Genomic DNA, 25517 nt, shown 5'->3' on the forward strand with positions numbered 1-25517 from the left:
ATCCTGCAGGAGTGCTGCAGGAAAACTGAACACTTGCTGCCAGGTTTCCTCACAGATTACAGCTGGTCACTGGAGGTCTTAGCTGCAAGAACCAAGCTATTCTCTAACAAAAGGGCATCGAAAATAGTGGAGAACCCCTTTAAATAGACCTTTATATGAAGCATAACAGGATTGGGGTTTGATCGCATACATCTCATCTATTTGCCAGTCACCTTCTTCAAGGACCATGGTTTATAATATACGGGGGAGGAGGCGCTGCCCTTCTCGTCCCTGGCACCGGCACACAGGCTGGTGGTGGCTTCCATGCTCCCGGCCACATCCTATTTACTGCCACAGCTCAGTGCGTCATCTGTCTTTCTCCCACAGACAGCTCCCTCCCTCCGTCCTCAAGGCGGTGAGAGTCACATGCTGCCGGCAGCCTGTAGGAGAGCCTCGGTGCATGACCTGGTTTGATATACTGGTGGGGGCACTATCTTTAGAAAATATTGTGGCTCCCGGGAGAGTCAGCCGGCTTCTATCTTTACCATCTCGGCTGATAATATCTGTACAGTCTTAGCTGGATAGGAGGTTACCCGGCTTCTACAAGTCACAGATGTGGCCCCCATGTGCAGTCTGTACTGAGGTCTTCCCAACCATTAAGAACCTTCGAGCCCCCTTTGAGTAGTTTGGCTCCGGTCTTTATGACTTCCACCCATAACTGATCATATAAAGGGAAACGTCAAAACGAAATGCTGACATATACAAACACATGGCCCACTAACTTTAATTGGGTACCACACGTATCACCGTTGCTGCAGGTCTCCCGGCTCTGGTCTCCCGGAGCTACTCTCCCTGTTCTCTCTTCCGGCACAGGCAGATGGAAATTCCTGTGGAAGTCCTGGCCGGGACACATGCTACCTGTGCCAGAAGACAGAACAAGGGAGAGCAGCGTCGGGAGACCCACAGCGACAGTGGATTGCGTGGGAGGGGAGTTTCACCTTTGGTTTTTAATCCACTACTGGGGAGGGGGGAAACGGGAGGATGCTGAGGAGGGCGACACTGGAGGATGAGAGTGGGGATGCTGAGGGGGTTGATGCTTGAGGATGAGAGCGGGGATGCTGGAGGATGAGAGCGGAGATGCTGAGGGGGTTGATGCTTGAGGATGAGAGCGGAGATGCTGGAGGATGAAGGAGAAAAGGAGGACAAAGTGGGTGATGCTGGAGGATGAGAGCGGGGATGCTGGAGGATGAGAGCGGGGATGCTGGAGGATGAGAGCGGGGATGCTGGAGGATGAGAGCGGGGATGCTGGAGGATGAGAGCGGAGATGCTGGAGGATGAGAGCGGGGACGCTGGAGGATGAGAGCGGGGACGCTGGAGGATGAGAGCGGGGACGCTGGAGGATGAGAGCGGGGACGCTGGAGGATGAGAGCGGGGATGCTGGAGGATGAGAGCGGAGATGCTGGAGGATGAGAGCGGAGATGCTGGAGGATGAAGGAGAAAAGGAGGACAAAGTGGGTGATGCTGGAGGATGAGAGCGGGGATGCTGGAGGATGAGAGCGGGGATGCTGGAGGATGAGAGCGGGGATGCTGGAGGATGAGAGCGGGGATGCTGGAGGATGAGAGCGGGGACGCTGGAGGATGAGAGCGGGGACGCTGGAGGATGAGAGCGGGGACGCTGGAGGATGAGAGCGGGGACGCTGGAGGATGAGAGCGGGGATGCTGGAGGATGAGAGCGGAGATGCTGGAGGATGAGAGCGGAGATGCTGGAGGATGAGGGAGAAAAGGAGGACAAAGTGGGTGATGCTGGAGGATGTAGGTAGCCACTATACAGGGGGCCATATGTTAAAGGGGAACTACACAGCGGGCCCTTTACAATACAGGCATTGCACATATAGAGCACAGATGCAAGCTCATCGCTCTAGGGTCACGTGTCAGTGGGGAGGGATCCCAGGTTGGGTAGATAGGTCCAGGGCACATAGTACATTTAACCCGCCACTGCTGAGCAGCTATGTGCTTTCACTCAGAGCCCAAACAGGTCACCTATAGTCATTTTAGTCAACAAGATTATAATATATATACATATATATATATATATATATATATATATATATATATATATATATATGCACATACATAAGAGCATCCCATTTGCACATGATATGTGTGCAAAGTGTCGTCAAACCGTGGTGTGAATGCATCCTAACAGCAGTGTCTAAGCCTTCTACAGAGCCAATACATTTGGAAAGTCACTTTCCTAGGGTTCCCCTTTAAGTACACGATGGCACATCGAGGACATCAATCTGTATAACTGCAGATTTATACCTAGTTGTAGATAACTCTGTGCGCTATTTACAGCTTCTTTGCCTAAAAGCAGGTGAAATCTAGAAAACGCCGGATGTAGCTAAAAACTGGATGACTTCCCAGACACTCGCCTCACCTGGGTCTCAACTAGGTCACCAGGTGTCATAGTCTCATCTTCGATGGCAAAAAGATTATCCGCCCACCTCTGTGCGCCCCGGCCGCCGGCGCGTATTCCTGATCGCTCTACGAAAAAAATTTCTAAAGGTCACGCCGGCGAAAAAGGATATATGGGTCACCATCTGCTTAATTCTCACCTGTGCCATCCAGATTTCCAGGAGGATGTTTTTTTTTTTTTTTGGACGTGACTCACTTGAGGCCGCACCGGGACAGGATGTGAATTTGCAAATCTTCTGCGAGAGCGTTTTGCATTTAAGGTGGAACGGAGCGATTGATAAAGTCTGTGACTATGCGGGCGATAACGGAGAGATGAATCTGTAAAAATATCCAGGAGGTTGTTTGGTTCAGGGGCCAAGTAAAGTGAGCCAGTTGGATCGCTAATAGATCGAGCAAGGTCCATCGGCACTCACTTTCAGCTCTCACTTTGCCCATGTATATTAGCAATCGTTTCAGGTGGTAAAGGTGTCTGTGTATATATGTCAATCGCTCCTTGTTAAAGAGTGTAAATCTGCCCGGGAGTATCATCGATCACCACGCATTTTGAGCTGTAAACCTTGATCGGCAATCGTTTCTAGCTTCCTGTGTATATTGTCAATCCGCACTGGTTTTGGTCTGTAAATCTGTGTGTGAATATCAGTGCTCACCAGGCAGGTGGTCGCCTGGCGGTGGTCTCGGCAATCGGCACTCATACCTGTGTATATTGCCAATTGTCTTGTTCTGTAAATCTGCCAGTGAATATCATTGAACACCACTCATTTTAGGCTGCAAACCATCCTGCGTATATCACCGATTGGTGCTGGTTTTGGGCACTAAATATACCCCTAGATTAACCAGTGATCGACACTCGTTCAAGCTGTACGTTTTCCTGTGTATATCGGTGATCGGCATTTATTTTCACTAGTGCTTATGAATATTTACACCACGCATTTTAGGCTGTAAACCTTCCTGTGTATATCAATGATTAGTGCTGATTTTGGGCACGAAATATTCCTAAATAGACCAGGTATATCGGGGATCGGCACTCACTTTGGTCTCTAAATCTACCCGTTCATATGGGGGAATCGGCACTCATTTCTATCTGTAAATCTGCCTGTGTATATCGGAGATCGGCACTCATTTTGAGCCGTATATCTGCCTGTGTATATCGGGGATAGTCACTCGTTTGAGCTGTAAATCTGCCTGTGTATATGGGGGATTGGCACTCGTTTCGAGCTGTAAATCTGCCTGTGTACATCGGAGATCGCACTCGTTTCAAGCTGTAAATCTGCCTGTGTATATCGGGGATCGGCACTTGCTTTGAGCTGTAAATCTGCCTGTGTATATCGGGGATCGCACTCGTTTCGAGCTGTAAATCTGCCTGTGTATATCGGGGATCGGCACTTGCTTTGAGCTGTAAATCTGCCTGTGTATATCGGGGATCGCACTCATTTCGAGCTGTAAATCTGCCTGTGTATATCAGGGATCGGCACTTGCTTTGAGCTGTAAATCTGTCTGTGTATATCTGGGATCAATAGTCATTTTGAGCTGTAAATCTGTGTATAATCGGGGATCGGCACTCGCTTTGGTCTCTAAATCTACCTGTTTATATGGGGGATCGGCACTCCTTTTGAGCTGTAACTCTGCCTGTGTATATCAGGTATCAGCACTCGTTTGAGCTGTAAATCTGCCTGTGTATATCAGGTATCAGCACTCGTTTGAGCTGTAAATCGGTCTGTGTATATCGGGGATCGGCACTCGTTTGAGCTGTAAATCGGTCTGTGTATATCAGGTATCAGCACTCGTTTGAGCTGTAAATCTGCCTGTGTATATCGGGGATCGGCACTCACTTTGGCCTGTAAATAGGTCTGTGAATACCATCAATCACCACGCATCTATTGGCAATTGTTTCAAGCTGTAAATCTGTAAGTATTGGGGATTGTCAATCATTTTGAGTTGTAAATGTGTCTGTCGATATTAGCAATCCCCACTCATTCCAAGCTGTAAATCTGCCTGTGTATATGGAAGATCAACCCCTCATTTCATCCTTATATATAAATCAGTGATTGGTGCTGGTTTTGGGCACTAAATACTCCTGGATATACCATCAATCTGCACTCTTTTCCAGCTGCAAATCTGCCCATGTATATAATTGTTCGGCTCTGGTTTAAAGCAATAAATCTGCCCATGTACACCCCAGAGCCTAGGCAGGAATTGCAGTTAGTCCAGGGGTCAGGATAGCAGAGTTTGGCCTACGTTAGGCAGGACAGGCAAAGTTTGGCCTACGTTAGGCAGGACAGGCAAAGTTTGGCCTACGTTAGGCAGGACAGGCAAAGTTTGGCCTACGTTAGGCAGGACAGGCAAAGTTTGGCCTACGTTAGGCAGGACAGGCAGAGTTTGGCCTACCTTAGGCAGGACAGGCAGAGTTTGGCCTACCTTAGGCAGGACAGGCAGAGTTTGGCCTACCTTAGGCAGGACAGGCAGAGTTTGGCCTACGTTAGGCAGGACAGGCAGAGTTTGGCCTACCTTAGGCAGGACAGGCGGTAGACAGGGGGACGTGGTCAAACATACAAGATGGATCACTAATAGAAAATGCAGAAACAGACTGGCATTGGGAAAGGCTCCTGAAAATTTGTGTGTTATTCCTTTAAAAAAATGCGCATTCATGCAACTGGAAGGCGTAACGTTACCCTAACACATTGCTGGCATAAAGCAGTAGCTAAAGTAACTTTGTAATATCTCTGCTTGCTGTCCGTGAATACAATACATCCTGATTCCTTGAACCTCTGGAGGCCCGTTCCCTGGCACACGACTGATCAGTATTTCTGGCATCGCCCCGCGCTCGCGGCTCACGTGCTGGCTGGACAGAAGCAGACGGAGGATGTTCTATCTGGTTGAACATATTTACAAGTAAAACAAGCTGTATGCTTGAGTGGGGATGGGTACGGCGGCCCACATCCACCGGGGCGGCACAGCCCTCGCCTCGCGGCTGAAAATAACACTACGTGCCGGATCAGGTTGCACAGGAAGAATATAGAGCAGACACCAAGGGAAACACCAATGTAGCTATGAATAGTTAATGGAGTCCGAGCATTATCGTGAGTCATCCGCTCACCTAATACCCAGTAATGTGCGCCCGGCATTAACTACCAACCAGGGAGCCGTATCCATTACCGCCTGTGTATTGTGCCGCACCGTGTCCGGAGGCAGAGACGCTATAGATGAGGGAAGAGATGCTACAGGCGGGGGGCAGAGATGCTACAGGCGGGGGTCAGAGATGCTACAGGCGGGGGGGGGGGGGGGGGGGGGGGGTCAGAGATGCTACAGGCGGGGGGGGGGGGGGGGGGGTCAGAGATGCTACAGGCGGGGGGGGGTCAGAGATGCTACAGGCGGGGGGGGGGTCAGAGATGCTACAGGCGGGGGGGGGCAGAGATGCTACAGGTGGGGGGGGCAGAGATGCTACAGGCGGGGGGGGGCAGAGATGCTACAGGCGGGGGGGGGCAGAGATGCTACAGGCGGGGGGGGGGGCAGAGATGCTACAGGTGGAAGCAGAGATGCTACAGGTGGACCATCTGATTCCCAAAATCTGTATAGATGCTGAAGGTGGACCCTCCGAGCCCCATAACATACACTGCAATACAGTCCCCAAAGGAGTGCTTACCTACAGTGTCCAGCAACCAGCTAAATAATACCGCCTAACAGCGCCAAAGTAACAGTATAAATAGTCCCAAAAGAAGGTATTACACAGTGTCCGTATGACAGTATAATATAATGCTTCATAGGAGTGCCATACAGTATCCAAATAACACTGCCTTACAGGACCTAAATAATAGCGTCATATAGTCCCCAAAGGAAAATACTCCATAGTGTCTATAATAGCGTCATATAGTCCCCAAAGGAAAGTACTCCATAGTGTCTATAATAGCGTCATATAGTCCCCAAAGGAAAGTATTACATAGTGTCTATAATAATAGCGTCATATAGTCCCCAAAGGAAAGTACTACATAGTGTCTATAATAGCGTCATATAGTCCCCAAAGGAAAGTATGACATAGATGGTGCCCTGTGAGTGACCAGAACCTGTTCAGTGACTCAGACCTAGTGGATCCCCTCTATGTAAACACTGATATGGCGGTTACTTATATACACATATATGGCGGTTATATAAGATACCAATATTACAGCCCATAGCCGGATTAGCTCATATTCTCCTCCCATCAATGAGTTAATTTCACCTAGAAAATTCCCCCTTCCCCCTCCGGCACTGAATACATAAAAAAAAAAATTTATATATATATATATATATATATATTCAGATCTGTATTTGCAAATAAAAATTTTAAAATGTTTAAAAAAAAAATAAAAAATCTGCAGTTCTCTTTAATGTCTGAATACATGGCAGCCTCGGCACGCAGGCAAAACAGACGACAGCCACTTCAAAGGGGACGGCGAGGCTGAGCAGCCCTAGCGTGAAAATGAGCGAGAGATGGCGGCGATGCTGGGAGCAGCTGATAGCTCCCGGAGGGGGAAGACAAAAACACTGGCAGAATTCCTTGAAGGGAACGAATGGCAAATCAGATGGGACGTAAGGGAGGGAAGGTCGGCATCTCGCTGCTCAGCCGATGGAGGAGGGGAGGGGGTATGGTGCCTTGTGATTCCTATGTGATGTACTCCTCCATCCTCCGGGCTCGTGTTGGTGCTGTCCATGGTGCTGAGACACAGCCCTGAACTAGCCATAGTCCTGAACTCAGCTACTGCAAAAATACCACTCCCAGCATGCCCTGACAGCCAAAGGCCAAAGATTTGTAATTTACCTCTATAAAAAAAAATCTCCAGTCTTCCATTACTAATCAGCTGCTGCATGTCCTGCAGGGAGGGGTGTATTCTTTCCAGTCTGACACAGTGCTCTCTGCTGCCACCTCTGTCCATATCAGGAACTGTCCAGAGCAGCAGCAAATCCCCATAGAAAACCTCTCCTGCTCTGGAGGTGGCAGCAGAAAGCACCGTATCACACTGGAAAGATTGCAGAACATACAGCAGCTGATAAGTACGTGAAGACTAGAGATTTTATAATAGAAGTAAACTACAAATCTATATAACTTTCTGACACCAGTTGATGTTAAAGATTTTTTATTTTTTTTTGCTGAACTATCCCTTTAAAGGGGCTGTCCTATGACTAACAATAGAATTATACATCCCAATGGGGTCACAAGAATTAAGTCTTTGGAAATCTATATTATATTCTACAGTCCCGATACAACTGTAACAAACCCTCAGCTGTAGAAGTATTAAAGGGGTATTCCACTCAAACATAACTTTTGATACATTGCTGCCCATGGTGAGACAATTCCTTCCATACTTATTATTATTATCTATTTAGCCTCCTTCACCCAGTTCTCAGCTGCTGCTTTCTGCTTAAGACACAAATCTGTGTGTCTCCCCTTCCTTGATGTAAACAAGTCCCTGGCAGGCTGTATCTGCAACATTGTAGCTTCTTTGTAATGCTGGGAGGGATAATAACAGGGAGTTTATCAGCAACTTTACCTCAGACTAAGCATGGTGCAGATACAGCCTGCCAGGGACTTGTTTACATCAGCTGTCTCAGAAGGGAGGGAGGAGGGGGAGACAGAGAGAAAAGCTCACACACACACACATTTTTGTGCTTTCAGTAGAAAGCAGCAGCTCAGAACTGGGGGAAGGAGACTGAATAGATAATAACAAGTATGGAAGGAATTGTTAGTCTCACCATGGGCAGCAAGATATGAAAAGTTATGTTTGATATATATATATATATATATATATATATATATTATATATATATATATATATATATATATATATATATATATATATATATATAGACTGGATACTGCTGTAACAAACCCTCAGCTGTAAGAAGTATTAGGGCTGATGCTTTGTTACAATGTATCAGTGCAAATGTATCAGTGGGAGCATGGGGGTAATTCTGGAGCCAGTGGGGGGGGGGGGGACATCATGACTTATTCCTCCCACCACTTAAAGGGGCTTTCTGATTCCACAGACTACCATTGGCATTCCATGCCATGCCCCTACATTTCCATCTTGGACCGGTCCACAGTGGACGACCCCCCGCCCTTAAGACTTCCCGTAAACATGGAGGATGACGAAACAGTGACCCCTGACCCTCTTATGGTAATGAGTGGCGGATTTTGTGAGGCCGATCACATTAGTGTCGTCTGCAAAGAACATTAGGGAGCTCTCCGGAGAGAAGGAAATTCAATTATTCTCCAGAGGGGAGCCGAGAAATCCGAGTGTTTAGACAAATTCGAGAAAATGAAAGGGGGGGGGGGAATTACAGGTACAGGAAATTAGAGAATTCCCCCGAGGTGAGAGACTTTACAGCGTGCTGCAAAGAACAACGTGCACTGCATCACAATAGCCTCATGGAGATTAAGGGAGAGAAGCACACATCAATGGCGGGGCCCTTACCTTCTTATATGGGGACCCTATGGCTTTTATGTAAAAAATTTTTTTAGAGGAATTGCCCTTTAAATAGACCCTTTAAGGACTTAAGGCTTTCAGCTGTCAGGGCATGATGGGGGTTGTAGTTTTGCAACAGCTGGAAAGCAAAAGGTTGGAGAACATGATTTTAATTGACAACATGTAATTCCTCATTTGGCCTGCGGAGGCAGTGTAATAAAACTACACACCTGTTTCTAGGTCACCCGTTGTCGATCACATGGGTTTTCTGGGGGGACACTCTCAGATCTGCTTATTTTGGGGGGGTATTTGTAAAAAAAAAAAATATGAAAAACCACAGAGAGAGATCTACGAATCTAACCTGCTGATAGTACCCCAGTGGGCACAGGGCGCTGAGGATGAAGACATGTCTCTTACCCTCATCCTTGGCTGTTCCCGTGCTGTTAGTTGTGCCCCACCCTGGCCGGATCGGTGCTCGGAGGGGTGGTAGCCACACCCCCAGGGAAAAACGAATGGGAACGGCGCTGAGGATGAAGGTAAAAGACATGTCTTCATCCTCAGCGATATCAGCAGGTTAGCTTTGTCTTAGTTCCCCTTTAAATACACTCCATTTTAAAGGGGGTGTCTAAGTTATAAAACCGACCTTTTTAGGACCTCCATTTATTAAAGGGTTTCTCCAGTGCTACAAGAACACGGCCACTTTCTTTCAGAGACATTACGACTCTTGTCTCCAGTTCAGGTGCGGTTTGCAATTAAGCTCCATTCACTTCAATAGAACTGAGCAGCAAAATCCCGCCCAAGCTGGAGACAAGAGAGGGGCTGTCTCTGATAGAAAATGGCCAGGTTTTTGCAGCACTGGATAACCCCTTTAAATAAGCGTGTCTCTCTTTCTCTCTCTCTGGAGGGAATACGTTCATGCAATACATGATTTCAGTAGACACCATGTAATTCCTCATTTCACCTGTGGAGGCAGTGTAGGGAAACTAAACACCTGCTCCTAAGTGTCCCAGCTGATTGTAGCCGATCACTGGAGTTTTAGGCAGCAGGACACGCTCTTTTTTTCTGACAAATTTGCCCCCCAAAAATTAGCAGATTGCAGAGTGTCCCGCTGCCGAAAACGTCAGTTTGAACACCTAGGGGCAATGGATTAGTTTCCCTGCACTGCCTCCGGAGGTGAAATGAGGAATTACATGGTGTCTACTGAAGCCATGTATTGCATGAACATATTGGGGCACATTTATGAAGCATCCGCCCGAGGCGTACACCAGGGAGAAGGTGCAGATTCGCCCCTTCTCCCTGGCGTACGCCCCGCTCGCCTGATGGGCGGACTGGGGGAGCTTGGGGGGGCCTGATGAGGCGGGAGGAGGCGTGACCTCCTCCTGTGCCTCATTTATCTTGATTTACGCCTGCTCGCTGGAGTAAATCATGATCCAAATCTACACCTAGATTTAGTACGCCTCTTTTTGTAGTTTTTAATATTTTTCTTACAAATTCGCCCTTAAAATTAGCAAACTACAAAAAGCGGTGTTCCCTTTAAATGGACCCTATTCTAAAAGGGGAGTCTGAGTATAAAATTCCACCTTTAAACACCCTGCTGGGGTTCGGGTTATTATTTAGGACCTCAATCTGTTAGCCAAGAGTGTCTCTCTTTGGAGGATCCAGCATGTTAATGTATTCCAATGGTCCCCATGTAATTCCTTGTCTCTCCTGTGGAGGCAGTGCAGGGAAACCAAACACCTGCTCATGTAGATTACACCAATCATGTGGGTTCTTACCAGCCCCTCACCCTGTCGTCTGATGATTTTGAAAGAAAAAAAAAAGGATTTCCACAGTGGAAAACCAGTAACAATGGGTTTTATAGGAATTTATAGGGTCTCTGGGTTATAAAACCGACCTATAAACACCTTAGGTGTAACCTCTCATTCAGGGCTTACATCTATTATCCAAGAGTGTCTCCCTTGAGGACCCAGCACGTTCATGAAAAACATGATGACAATCCCTAGGCATTAGGCACTCAGCTTTTCTGGATCCTGAAAGGCAATTCTAGGTATGAAGCTCCTAGTCCCCTGCTACTACACACCCTACATACACACCCTAGGCAGATTTACAATTGACAATCTTAGGAAACCTTAAGTACTAAGTCTAAGTACTAAGGAAACTACACATTGGTTTATTTGGATTGCACCCAGCTTTCCTGGACTCCTGAAAGGGAATTCTACGAAACTATAAATCACCTACCACCATCTATTTATACATAACTGCCAGATTTACCATTCAGAATTATAGGAAGCCTGAAGAACCATCTCCTGGGGTCGTATTAACCATCATATTGGTTCCCATCCAGCTTTCCTAGACACCTGAAAGCCAAACCACCTAGCTACATACTAGGCACATTTACTATAGAGATCCATAGGAAACTTAAATAACCGCTTCTTGAGAGCTTCTTGTCTAACCCTCAGACTGGTTTCACTGGTTTGTATCCAGCTTTCCTGCACTCCTGAAAGGCACTCCCTGGAGTTACACATCCCCTGGCGCCACCTATGCACATAATTAGGCAGATTTACTATTCAGAATCATAGGAAAGCGAAGTAACCATCACATTAACACAGCTTTCCTAGACTTCTGAAAGGCAAATCTACCTATGAGACTGGACTTTAACTATCAAGTATCTCTAGAGGTTCCTCTACCATAGGGTGTACGTACCATCAGGTGTCATCCCTTTAAATCCTATTAACCACCACATTAGTTTCCACCCAACTTTCCTAAACTCCAGAAAGACAAATCTACCTATGAGGCTACATATATGTATATGATGGGGTGTACACTCAGACGTCGCCCTTATTGGATTCCACCCAGCTTTCCTAGACTTCTGAAAGACAAATCTACCCTGCAAGCTATAACATAACTGTAAACCACTTCATTGGTTTCTACCCAGCTTTCCTAGACTTCTGAAAGGCAAATCTACCTCGGAAACAGTACTATATCCTATATATTGTAAAAAGGCTCCTCTACTATATGGTATATGATCAGGTGTCACCCTTTCAAATCTGCAATGGCGACCATCCTGCTTCCCACCCAGCTTTCCTAGACCTCTGAAAGGCAAATCTATGTAAGAAACTATACTATGACTGCAAACTATATATAACGGCTCCTCTACTATAAGGCGTTCAATCAGACGTCGCCCCTTTAACACTGAATAACCCCCATATTGGATTCCACCCAGCTTTCCTACACTCCTGAAAGGCAAATCTACCCATGAGGCTCCTACTATAGCTATAACTATAAAGTATATAGAAAGGTTCCCTCTCCCATAAGACGTTGCCCCTTTAACACTGAATCACCCGCTTACTGGTTTCCACCCAGCTTTCCTAGACTTCTGAAAAGCCTCGGACTATAACTATAAAATATAAATGCCCCGGTTGTCGGCACAGTGTCAGGTGGGCGGCGTTGAGGCCGGGTGTGAGTCATCGCCGTATATCCTGGGATTATCAGATATCTCGCCGCTATATTTAGCCTCCTGCTTCTATTAATAGCGGCATCTCCTTGTACGGTATACAGCGCTGTCCCCCGTATTCCTCGCCATCAGTGAAGGAGAAGAGGAGGAGGAGGAGGGGGGCCGTGCAGCGTGCGGCTGACCACCCCGGGGTCCTGGATTACACGTGGGCCCCGCTGCTGCTAATTGGCGGGTGTGGATGTCAGGGCGGCAGCGCACGCCACATTCCCCCTCTTATACTCTGAAGCACCGGGTTATTTTTATGGATTCGCCGCGCAGATGTTTCCTTGTTCCCGACCTCGAGGGACGGGATTGAACATAGTAATTACCCCCCACCCCCTCCTGCCAGAGGTCTACTCATCTCTGGGAAAGCTGGGTGCCCAGCAATATGGCCGACCACGTACATACAGGAAGCATTGCTATAGTCTAATGCAGAGACCGCCAACCTGCAGCACAACTATAACACCTAGAATGCCCCCACAAAACTGTGCATTTCCAGCTGTTACAAAACTACAACTGCCCTGCCAAGCTGTGGGTCTTGCAAAACTACAACTCCCAGCATGCCCTGGCAAGCTGTTGGTCTTGAAAAACTACAACTCCTATCATGACCTCATGCTGGCAGTTGTAGTTTTGCAAATGCAGAGACCGCCAAGCTGTAGCAAAACTACAACTCCCAGCATGCCCTGGCAAGCTCTGGGTCTTACAAAACTACAACTCCCAGCATGCCCTGGCAAGCTCTGGGTCTTACAAAACTACAACTCCCAGCATGCCCTGGCAAGCTCTGGGTCTTACAAAACTACAACTCCCAGCATGCCCTGGCAAGCTCTGGGTCTTACAAAACTACAACTCCCAGCATGCCCTGGCAAGCTCTGGGTCTTACAAAACTACAACTCCCAGCATGCCCTGGCAAACTGTTGGTTTTGCAAAACTACAACTCCTATCATGACCTCATGCTGGGAGTTGCAGTTTTGCAAATGAAGAGACCGCCAACCTGTAGCAAAACAACAACTCCCAGCATGCCCTGGCAAGCTTTGGGTATTGCAATACTACAATTCCCATCATGCTTTGACAAGCTCTGCATTTCCAGCTGTTGCAGAACTACAACTCCCATCAGGCTATGATCGGAGTTGTAGTGTTGCAACAGCTGGAGAGCCACAGCTCAGAGAATACTTTTCCAATATACATTGCATTTCCTCAACGATATCACAATCTCCGCTTGCCGTCAGTGAATGAGAATATTCCCGCTCACACCCACAAGTTCCTGGTCTGCTGGTTACAGTGGTATACGGCTCTGCAACTCTCTAATATACACTGTGTCTCAATTCTTCACTGATATTAAGACCTCTAGTTGCTGTCAGTGAATGGATGGACTTCAGGTCTCAATCTACTTCTTACACCTATGTGTCCAATTCTGCAACTTTCCAATATATATATTGTATACTAATTTCTCAATCTCAAGATCTCAGCTTGCTGTCAGGGAACGGATCGACTTTACATCTCACATCTATCACAATTGTATGCCGTTCTGTCACTTTCTAATATACAGGGCTCTAATATATCAAGATCTCTGCTTGCTGTCAGAAAAAGGATAGACTTCAGGTCGCACACACATCTTCCTGACCATCTTCTTACATCTCTGACAATCCTATCTAGTTCTGCACTTTATTTTAGCTCCTAACCAATATCAAGATCTCTGCTTGCTGTCAGAGAAAGGAAATGTTTCTGTTCGTACACACATCTTTCTGATCTACTTTTTACCATTGCATCCGGTTCTGCCACTATCTAATATACGTTGTGTTTTATTTCCTCTCTGCTTGCTGTCAGGGAATGGACATGTTCCTTCTAACACGCAGCTTTATTCACATCATTCTGACTTTCTACCACAACCGTTTCTGCTTCTTAAACTTTCTAATATTCACTGTGTTTCCACTTCTCACTAGCTTGCTGTCAGTGAATGGAAATATTCCCTTTCAGTCATATTTATTTCTAACAGCTATGGGATTGCTACAATTATCTCCGGTTTGGCAACTTACCAGAATATGGAGTGTTGCCGATAACTCTAACTCTGCTTGCTGTCAGTGAATGGAAACATTTCTTTCCTGTGCTACATCCCACCGCCGAGAGATTGTTCTAGATCGGCCACTTTCTAATATACAGTGTAGTTCGATTCCCTCACGGATATTGATAATTCTACTTGCTGTCAGTGAATGGAAGCGTTCCTGTGGACGTGATTCACATCTTCCTGTGCTACATCACACAGCTGAGGGATTGTTGTAGATCAGTAACTTTCATATATACACTGTGGTCCAATCCCTTGCTGATATAGATAACTCTGCTTGCTGTCAGTGGATGGAACTGTTCCTGTTTGCAGGCATCTACAAATCTATCCGGTTCTGCAACGTTTCAAGCTCTCTTCTTGCTGTCCCTCCCTGTAGTCGAGCTGAGGATCTGTTACAATTGCATCCAGTCCAGACAATGCTCTGTGAGTCACCGGGACTCCTGCTTGCTGTCACTGAATGGAAACACCCCAGTCCTCGTGGTGCGGGTTCACATTTAGTGACAGCAAGCAGAGGTCTTGACTACAGTGAATAGGTGAAGTCCCGGTCCCTGCAGCTATATAAGTGGATGGGAATCCCGGAGCCCTGCCCCCCCCCCCCGCCTGGTATTTTAGGAACCTTCCACGTTTCATGAGCCAAAGCCGAAACCAACCTGATAATTTCCTGCGGCTGTGGGAGAGACGTGGCTGCAGCCCCATCCCGAGGGGAACTACAAATCCCAGCAGCCACATCACAGAGAGCCCCTGTGTGCAGCCCCATCCCGACTACAAATCCCAGCAGCTACATCACAGAGATCCTATGTGTGCAGCCCTATCTCGAGGGGAACTACAAATCCCAGCAGTCACATCACAGAGATCCTATGTACCCCTGTGTGCAGCCCCATCCCCTGGGGAACTACAAATCCCAGCAGCAACATCACAGAGATCCTATGTACCCCTGTGTGCAGCCCCATCCCCTGGGGAACTACAAATCCCAGCAGCAACATCACAGAGATCCTATGTACCCCTGTGTGCAGCCCCATCCCGAGGGGAACTACAAATCCCAGCAGCCACATCACAGAGATCATATGTGCCCCTGAATCTGCCTGTGCTCTTACTTCCCTTGTTAGAGCTGCAGTTTGTGCTCCGGAGCTGCTCTTCTATCCATTACAGCAGTGTCTCTGACTTTACCTGTGCATTATATTGCTCTTGATACAGCAGCAGATTGTGCTCCAGAGCTGCTCTTCATTCAGTAATAGTAGCTACCCCAGTGTTCTTTCTAAGTCGATTGTGCACAGTATTTAAAGGGGCACTCTGGCGAAAGTGTCAGAAAGTTGTATAGATTTGTAATTTACTTCGATTGAAAAAATCTCCAGTCTTTAAGTACTTACCAGCTGCTGTATGTCCTGCAGGAAGTGGTGTATTCTTTCCAGTCTGACACAGTGCTCTCTGCTGCCACCTCTGTCCCTGTCATGAACTGCCCAGAGCAGCAGCAAATCCCCATACAAAACCTCTCCTGCTCTCGACAGTTACTGACATGGACAGAGGTGGCAGCAGAGAGCACTGTGTTAGACTGGAAAGAATACACCTCTTCCTGCAGGGCATACAGCAGATGATAAGTATGGGGAGACTGGAGATTTTTTTTTTACAGAAGTAAATTACAAATCTGTATAACTTCCTGACACCAATTAATCTGAAAAACAGTGGAGTTCCCATTAAACTCAAAAGAGCAGCAGCTTGTGCTCCAGAGCTGCTCTTCTATCCATGACAGCAGTGCTCCCGAGTCTACGTGTGCACAGTATTTCACTTGTATGCAGTGCTCCGGAGCTGCCCTTCCTTTCGCAATAGCAGCTAAATCAGTGCTTCTAAGCTTAACTTGTGCTTCAGAGCTGCTCTTCGTTCTGTAATTGCAGCTACAACGGTGTCTATAAATCTATCTATACATCTTTTAGAGCTGCAGGTTGTGCTGCAGAGCTGCTCTTCGCTCTCTCCAGCTCTGCTTGTGAATCTCCCTGTGCACAGTATTTCACATCTTAGAGCAGTAGCAGTTTGTGCTCCAGAGCTGCTCTTCGCTCTGTAAGAAGAGGCGGCCGTTCTGTACGCAGGATGTGGACGTTCACATGACAGCCCACTGAGAACGTGTAGTAAAGAAGGCGCTGTCCCTTTAAATAACCCGACGCCCCATCGCAGACATCCAGCCGCTCGGATAAATAATTTTTGCATAAGAAATCGTAGGAAAACAAGGCGGTGCGCCACCGGCGCGGACTCCGAAATGTCAGGATCGTCAATACAATTATCCATCTCATTAACACCAGACAATAAGTCTGTAACAGCTTCTATTAGGAACCGGGCCAAGTACTCAGCTCTGCTACACCGACACACAGCGCTACACTCCCCGCACCCGCTACAGCACTACATACACTCACTGCTGGGAGAGGGACCAACATGGCCACCTGCACAGTAACAGACGAACACAGGTGACCCCCCCCCCCCACACACACACACACACATCAATGGCTTCTCACATTACATCTATAAAGACCAGATCAGCAACGTCCACAATGACCAAGAGGGCGAAACAATATATACTGTCCCCTCCTCACCTGTATATCAGTGTTATACTGTCCCCCCTCACCTGTATATCAGTGTCATACTGTCCTCCCTGTATATCAGTGTCATACTGTCCCCCCCTCACCTGTATATCAGTGTCATACTGTCCCCCCCCCTCACCTGTATATCAGTGTCATACTGTCCCCCTCTCACCTGTATATCAGTGTTATACTGCCCCCCTTACCTGTATATCAGTGTTATACTGTCCCCCCCCCTCACCTGTATATCAGTGTCATACTGTCCCCCCCTCACCTGTATATCAGTGTTATACTGTCCCCCCTCACCTGTATATCAGTGTTATACTGTCCCCCCTGTATATCAGTGTTATACTGTCCCCCTTCACCTGTATATCAGTGTTATACTGCCCCCCCTCACCTGTATATCAGTGTTATACTGTCCCCCCTCACCTGTATATCAGTGTTATACTGTCCCCCCCTCACCTGTATATCAGTGTTATACTGTCCCCCCTCACCTGTATATCAGTGTTATACTGTCCCCCCTCACCTGTATATCAGTGTTATACTGTCCCCCCTGTATATCAGTGTTATACTGTCCATCCTCACCTGTATATCAGTGTTATACTGTCCATCCTCACCTGTATATCAGTGTTATACTGTCCATCCTCACCTGTATATCAGTGTTATACTGTCCTCCCTGTATATCAGTGTCATACTGTCCCCCCCTCACCTGTATATCAGTGTTATACTGTCCCCCCTCACCTGTATATCAGTGTTATACTGTCCCCCCTCACCTGTATATCAGTGTTATACTGTCCCCCCTCACCTGTATATCAGTGTTATACTGTCCATCCTCACCTGTATATCAGTGTTATACTGTCCTCCCTGTATATCAGTGTCATACTGTCCCCCCCTCACCTGTATATCAGTGTTATACTGTCCCCCCTCACCTGTATATCAGTGTTGTACTGCCCCCCCCTGTGTATCAGTGTTATACTGTCCCCCCTCACCTGTATATCAGTGTTATACTGTCCCCCCTCACCTGTATATCAGTGTTATACTGTCCATCCTCACCTGTATATCAGTGTTATACTGCCCCCCCTGTGTATCAGTGTTATACTGTCCCCCCTCACCTGTATATCAGTGTTATACTGTCCCCCCTCACCTGTATATCAGTGTTATACTGTCCCCCTCACCTGTATATCAGTGTTATACTGTCCATCCTCACCTGTATATCAGTGTTATACTGCCCCCCCTGTGTATCAGTGTTATACTGTCCCCCCTCACCTGTATATCAGTGTTATACTGTCCCCCCTCACCTGTATATCAGTGTCATACTGTCCCCCCTGTATATCAGTGTTATACTGTCCCCCCTCACCTGTATATCAGTGTTATACTGTCCCCCCTCACCTGTATATCAGTGTTATACTGTCCCCCCTCACCTGTATATCAGTGTTATACTGTCCCCCCTCACCTGTATATCAGTGTTATACTGTCCCCCCATCACCTGTATATCAGTGTCATACTGTCCCCCCCTCACCTGTATATCAGTGTCATACTGTCCCCCCTCACCTGTATATCAGTGTTATACTGTCCCCCCTCACCTGTATATCAGTGTTATACTGTCCATCCTCACCTGTATATCAGTGTTATACTGCCCCCCCTGTGTATCAGTGTTATACTGTCCCCCCTCACCTGTATATCAGTGTTATACTGTCCCCCCTCACCTGTATATCAGTGTTATACTGTCCCCCCCTCACCTGTATATCAGTGTTATACTGTCCCCCCTCACCTGTATATCAGTGTTATACTGTCCCCCCTCACCTGTATATCAGTGTTATACTGTCCCCCCTCACCTGTATATCAGTGTTATACTGTCCATCCTCACCTGTATATCAGTGTTATACTGTCCCCCCTCACCTCTATATCAGTGTCATACTGTCCCCCCTGTATATCAGTGTTATACTGTCCCCCCTCACCTGTATATCAGTGTTATACTGCCCCCCTTACCTGTATATCAGTGTCATACTGTCCCCCCTCACCTGTATATCAGTGTTATACTGTCCCCCCTCACCTGTATATCAGTGTTATACTGTCCCCCCTCACCTGTATATCAGTGTTATACTGCCCCCCTTACCTGTATATCAGTGTCATACTGTCCCCCCTCACCTGTATATCAGTGTTATACTGTCCCCCCTCACCTGTATATCAGTGTTATACTGCCCCCCCTCACTTGTATATCAGTGTCATACTGTCCCCCCCTCACCTGTATATCAGTGTTATACTGTCAATCCTCACCTGTATATCAGTGTTATACTGCCCCCCCTCACCTGTATATCCGTTTTATACTGCCCCCCCCTGTATATCAGTGTTATACTGTCCCCCTCACCTGTATATAAGTGTTATACTGACCCCCTCACCTGTATATCCGTTTTATACTGCCCCCCCCCTGTATATCAGTGTTATACTGTCCCCCTCACCTGTATATGTGTTATACTGTCCCCCTCACCTGTATATCAGTGTCATACTGTCCCCCCTCACCTGTATATCAGTGTTATACTGACCCCACCTCCCCTGTATATCAATGTTATACTGCCCCCCCTCCCCTGTATATCAATGTTATACTGTCCCCCCTCACCTGTATATCAGATTTATACGGTCCCCCACACCTGTATATCAGTGTTATATTGACCCCCCCCCACACCTGTATAGTGTTATACTGTCCCCCCTAACCTGTATATCAGTGTTACTGTCCCCCCTCACCTGTATATCAGTGTTATACTGCCCCCCCACTCACCTGTATATCAATGTTATACTGTCCCCCTCACCTGTATATGAGATTTATACGGTCCCCCACACCTGTATATCAGTGTCACACAGTCCCTCACCCCAACTGTATATCAGTGTTACCCCGTCCCCCCTCACCTGTATATCAGTGTGTGTGTGTGTCCCTCACCTGTATTATCACTGCCCCCCCTCCTGTATTATCAGCACCCCCCCTTCACCTATATTATTATTGTCTCCCCTCCCTCACCTGTATTATCAGCGCCCAACCTTCACCTGTATTATTAGGGTTCCTTCCCCCTCACCTGTATTATCAGTGTCCCCCCAATAACTGTATTATCAGTGTCCCCCTCTTCACCTGTATTATCACTGTGTCCCCCACCTGTATTATCACTGCCCCCCACCTGTATTATTACTGTCCCCCTCCTCACCTGTGTTATCAGTATGTCCTCCCCCACCTTATCAGTGGCCCCCACCTGTATTATTACTGTGCCCCTCCTCACCTGTATTATCAGGGTTCCTTCTCCCTCACCTGTATTATTACTGTCCCCCCAATAACTGTATTATCATTGTCCCCCTCTTCACCTGTATCATCACTGCCCCCCCCAACCTGTATTATCACTGCCCCCCCCAACCTGTATTATCACTGCCCCCCCACCTGTATTATCACTGCCCCCCCACCTGTATTATCACTGTCCCCCTCCTCACCTGTATTATTACTGTCCCCCTCCTCACCTGTATTATTACTGTCCCCCCAATAACTGTATTGTCAGTGTCCCCCTCTTCACCTGTATTATCACTGACCCCCCACCTGTATTATTACTGTCCCCCTCCTCACCTGTATTATTACTGTCCCCCTCCTCACCTGTATTATCAGGATTCCTTACACCTCACCTGTATTATCACTGTCCCCTTCCTCACCTGTATTATCACTGTCCCCTTCCTCACCTGTATTATCACTGCCCCCCCTCACCTGTATTATCACTGCCCCCCCTCACCTGTATTATCACTGCCCCCCCCACCTGTATTATCACTGCCCCCCCTCACCTGTATTATCACTGCCCCCCCTCACCTGTATTATCACTGCCCCCCCTCACCTGTATTATCACTGCCCCCCCTCACCTGTATTATCACTGCCCCCCCTCACCTGTATTATCACTGCCCCCCCTCACCTGTATTATCACTGCCCCCCCTCACCTGTATTATCACTGCCCCCCCTCACCTGTATTATCACTGCCCCCCCTCACCTGTATTATCACTGCTCCCCCTCACCTGTATTATCACTGCTCCCCCTCACCTGTATTATCAGTGTGTCACCCCACCACCTGTATTACCACTTTCCCCCCACCACCTGTATTATCACTGTCCCCCACCACCTGTATTATCAGTGTCCCCCACCACCTATATTATCACTGTCCCCCGCCACCTGTATTATCAGTGTCCCCCACCACCTATATTATCACTGTCCCCCTCCTCACCTGTATTATCAGGATTCCTTACACCTCACCTGTATTATCACTGTCCCCTTCCTCACCTGTATTACCACTGCCCCCCCTCACCTGTATTATCACTGCCCCCCCTCACCTGTATTATCACTGCCCCCCCTCACCTGTATTATCACTGCCCCCCCTCACCTGTATTATCACTGCCCCCCCTCACCTGTATTATCACTGCCCCCCCTCACCTGTATTATCACTGCTCCCCCTCACCTGTATTATCACTGCCCCCCCTCACCTGTATTATCACTGCCCCCCCTCACCTGTATTATCACTGCTCCCCCTCACCTGTATTATCACTGCTCCCCCTCACCTGTATTATCAGTGTGTCACCCCACCACCTGTATTACCACTTTCCCCCCACCACCTGTATTATCACTGTCCCCCACCACCTGTATTATCAGTGTCCCCCACCACCTATATTATCACTGTCCCCCGCCACCTGTATTATCACTGTCTCCCGCCACCTGTATTATCACTGTCTCCCGCCACCTGTATTATCACTGTCCCCCCCCTGTATTATCACTGTCCCCCACCACCTGTATTATCACTGTCCCCCCCCTGTATTATCACTGTCCCCCACCACCTGTATTATCACTGTCCCCCCCCCCCTGTATTATCAGTGTCCCCCCCCCTGTATTATCAGTGTCCCCCCACCTGTATTATCAGCACCCCACTCCCCTCACCTGTATTATCAGTGTGTCCCCCCACCACCTGTATTATCAGCACCCCACTCCCCTCACCACCTGTATTATCAGCACCCCACTCCCCTCACCTGTATTATCAGCACCCCACTCCCCTCACCTGTAGTATCAGCACCCCACTGCCCTCACCTGTAGTATCAGCACCCCACTCCCCTCACCTGTATTATCAGCACCCCACTCCCCTCACCTGTATTATCAGCACCCCACTCCCCTCACCTGTATTATCAGCACCCCACTCCCCTCACCTGTATTATCAGCACCCCACTCCCCTCACCTGTAGTATCAGCACCCCACTCCCCTCACCTGTATCATCAGTGTGTCCCCTCCCCTGTGCTCGGCGCTTCTCCCGGCCCCCGTCTCACCTGTATTATCAGTATTTGGCGCTTCCCCCTCCCCGGTTCCCGGCGCTTCTCCCGGCCCCCGTCTCACCTGTAGTATCAGCACCCCACTCCCCTCACCTGTATTATCAGTGCTCCCCCTCACCTGTATTATCACTGCTCCCCCTCACCTGTATTATCAGTGTGTCACCCCACCACCTGTATTACCACTTTCCCCCCACCACCTGTATTATCACTGTCCCCCACCACCTGTATTATCAGTGTCCCCCACCACCTATATTATCACTGTCCCCCGCCACCTGTATTATCACTGTCTCCCGCCACCTGTATTATCACTGTCTCCCGCCACCTGTATTATCACTGTCCCCCCCCTGTATTATCACTGTCCCCCACCACCTGTATTATCACTGTCCCCCCCCCTGTATTATCAGTGTCCCCCCCCCCTGTATTATCAGTGTCCCCCCACCTGTATTATCAGCACCCCACTCCCCTCACCTGTATTATCAGTGTGTCCCCCCACCACCTGTATTATCAGCACCCCACTCCCCTCACCACCTGTATTATCAGCACCCCACTCCCCTCACCTGTATTATCAGCACCCCACTCCCCTCACCTGTAGTATCAGCACCCCACTGCCCTCACCTGTAGTATCAGCACCCCACTCCCCTCACCTGTATTATCAGCACCCCACTCCCCTCACCTGTATTATCAGCACCCCACTCCCCTCACCTGTATTATCAGCACCCCACTCCCCTCACCTGTATTATCAGCACCCCACTCCCCTCACCTGTAGTATCAGCACCCCACTCCCCTCACCTGTATCATCAGTGTGTCCCCTCCCCTGTGCTCGGCGCTTCTCCCGGCCCCCGTCTCACCTGTATTATCAGTATTTGGCGCTTCCCCCTCCCCGGTTCCCGGCGCTTCTCCCGGCCCCCGTCTCACCTGTAGTATCAGCACCCCACTCCCCTCACCTGTATTATCAGCACCCCACTCCCCTCACCTGTATTATCAGCACCCCACTCCCCTCACCACCTGTATTATCAGCACCCCACTCCCCTCACCACCTGTATTATCAGCACCCCACTCCCCTCACCACCTGTATTATCAGCACCCCACTCCCCTCACCACCTGTATTATCAGCACCCCACTCCCCTCACCACCTGTATTATCAGCACCCCACTCCCCTCACCACCTGTATTATCAGCACCCCACCACCTGTATTATCAGCACCCCACTCCCCTCACCACCTGTATTATCAGCACCCCACTCCCCTCACCTGTATTATCAGCACCCCACTCCCCTCACCTGTATTATCAGCACCCCACTCCCCTCACCTGTATTATCAGTATGTCCCCCCTCACCTAAATTTGGCGCTTCTCCCGGCCCCCGTCTCACCTGTATTATCAGTATTTGGCGCTTCCCTCTCCCCGGTTCCCGGCGCTTCTCCCGGCCCCCGTCTCACCTGTATCATCAGCACCCCACTCCCCTCACCACCTGTATTATCAGCACCCCACTCCCCTCACCTGTATTATCAGCACCCCACTCCCCTCACCTGTATTATCAGCACCCCACTACCCTCACCTGTATTATCAGCACCCCACTCCCCTCACCTGTAGTATCAGCACCCCACTCCCCTCACCTGTATTATCAGCACCCCACTACCCTCACCTGTATTATCAGCACCCCACTCCCCTCACCTGTAGTATCAGCACCCCACTCCCCTCACCTGTATTATCAGCACCCCACTACCCTCACCTGTATTATCAGCACCCCACTCCCCTCACCTGTATCATCAGTGTGTCCCCTCCCCGGTTCCCGGCGCTTCTCCCGGCCCCCGTCTCACCTGTAGGACACCTGTTTCCGGAAGGTCAGGTTCCGGAGCTTCTCCTCCACGGACTCCTCCCTGTCCCTGTGCCCGTTCCCCGGCTGCTGCTGCACGGCGGGTTCCCCGGCCGCCTCCTCTCCTCCCTCGGCTCCCCGGCAGCCGTTGTCCCGGCTCTGAGCTCCGTCGAGCGGCGGGTTCATGTCTGTGGCGGCCCGGGGGCTGAGCGGGGGGTCCCGGGCGCAGTCACCGCTCCGCTCCCAGGCGCTGCAAATGGAGGAGGCGCCGCTGCAGCATCCATGGGGGGAGAGAGCCGGGGCATTGTGGGAAACTCCTCCCTGACCAATCACAGCACAGCGCCCGGGAACGCCCACCGCCCCGCCCCCTTCACAGCACTGGACCCTCTGTCACCGCTGCCGAAGCGTCACCACACAGGAGTGTTACCTCATCACTATCCAGTATATACTATATACTCATCATCACCACACGGTATATACTATATACTCATCATCACCACACGGTATATACTGTATACTCATCATCACCACACGGTATATACTATATACTCTTCATCACCACACGGTATATACTGTATACTCATCGTCACCACACGGTATATACTATATACTCATCGTCACCACACGGTATATACTGTATACCCATCCTATATACATCATTATATACTGCTGCCGAAGCGTCACCACACAGGGGTGTTACCTCATCACTATACAGTATATACTATATACTCATCATCACCACACGGTATATACTATATACTCATCATCACCACACGGTATATACTATATACTCATCATCACCACACGGTATATACTATATACTCATCATCACCACACGGTATATACTATATACTCATCGTCACCACACGGTATATACTGTATACCCATCCTATATACATCATTATATACTGCTGCCGAAGCGTCACCACACAGGAGTGTTACCTCATCACTATACAGTATATACTATATACTCATCATCACCACACGGTATATACTATATACTCATCATCACCACACAGGGGTGTTACCTCATCACTATACAGTATATACTATATACTCATCATCACCACACGGTATATACTATATACTCATCATCACCACACAGGACTGTTACCTCATCATCACCACACGGTATATACTGTATACTCATCGTCACCACACGGTATATACTATATACTCATCGTCACCACACGGTATATACTGTATACCCATCCTATATACATCATTATATACTGCTGCCGAAGCGTCACCACACAGGGGTGTTACCTCATCACTATACAGTATATACTATATACTCATCATCACCACACGGTATATACTATATACTCATCATCACCACACAGGGGTGTTACCTCATCACTATACAGTAT

The 25517-nt window shown here is 48.5% G+C and overlaps 1 protein-coding gene across 7 annotated transcripts in view; it reads right to left on the reverse strand.

Annotated features, from left to right (window-relative positions):
• The window catches only part of DGKI (diacylglycerol kinase iota), a 152509-nt gene extending 128030 nt beyond the window's left edge, over positions 1-24479 (reverse strand). For all 7 annotated transcript variants that reach the window (XM_069967037.1, XM_069966999.1, XM_069967016.1 and 4 more), the window contains exon 1: positions 24152-24479. In XM_069967037.1, coding sequence (XP_069823138.1) covers positions 24152-24333 — 182 coding nt within the window. In that variant the 5' untranslated portion in view covers positions 24334-24479. The remainder of the gene's footprint in view (positions 1-24151) is intronic.
• Positions 24480-25517: the final 1038 nt, after the last annotated feature.

Source organism: Dendropsophus ebraccatus, chromosome 1 (assembly GCF_027789765.1).
Source record: "Dendropsophus ebraccatus isolate aDenEbr1 chromosome 1, aDenEbr1.pat, whole genome shotgun sequence".
NCBI lineage: Eukaryota > Metazoa > Chordata > Amphibia > Anura > Hylidae > Dendropsophus > Dendropsophus ebraccatus.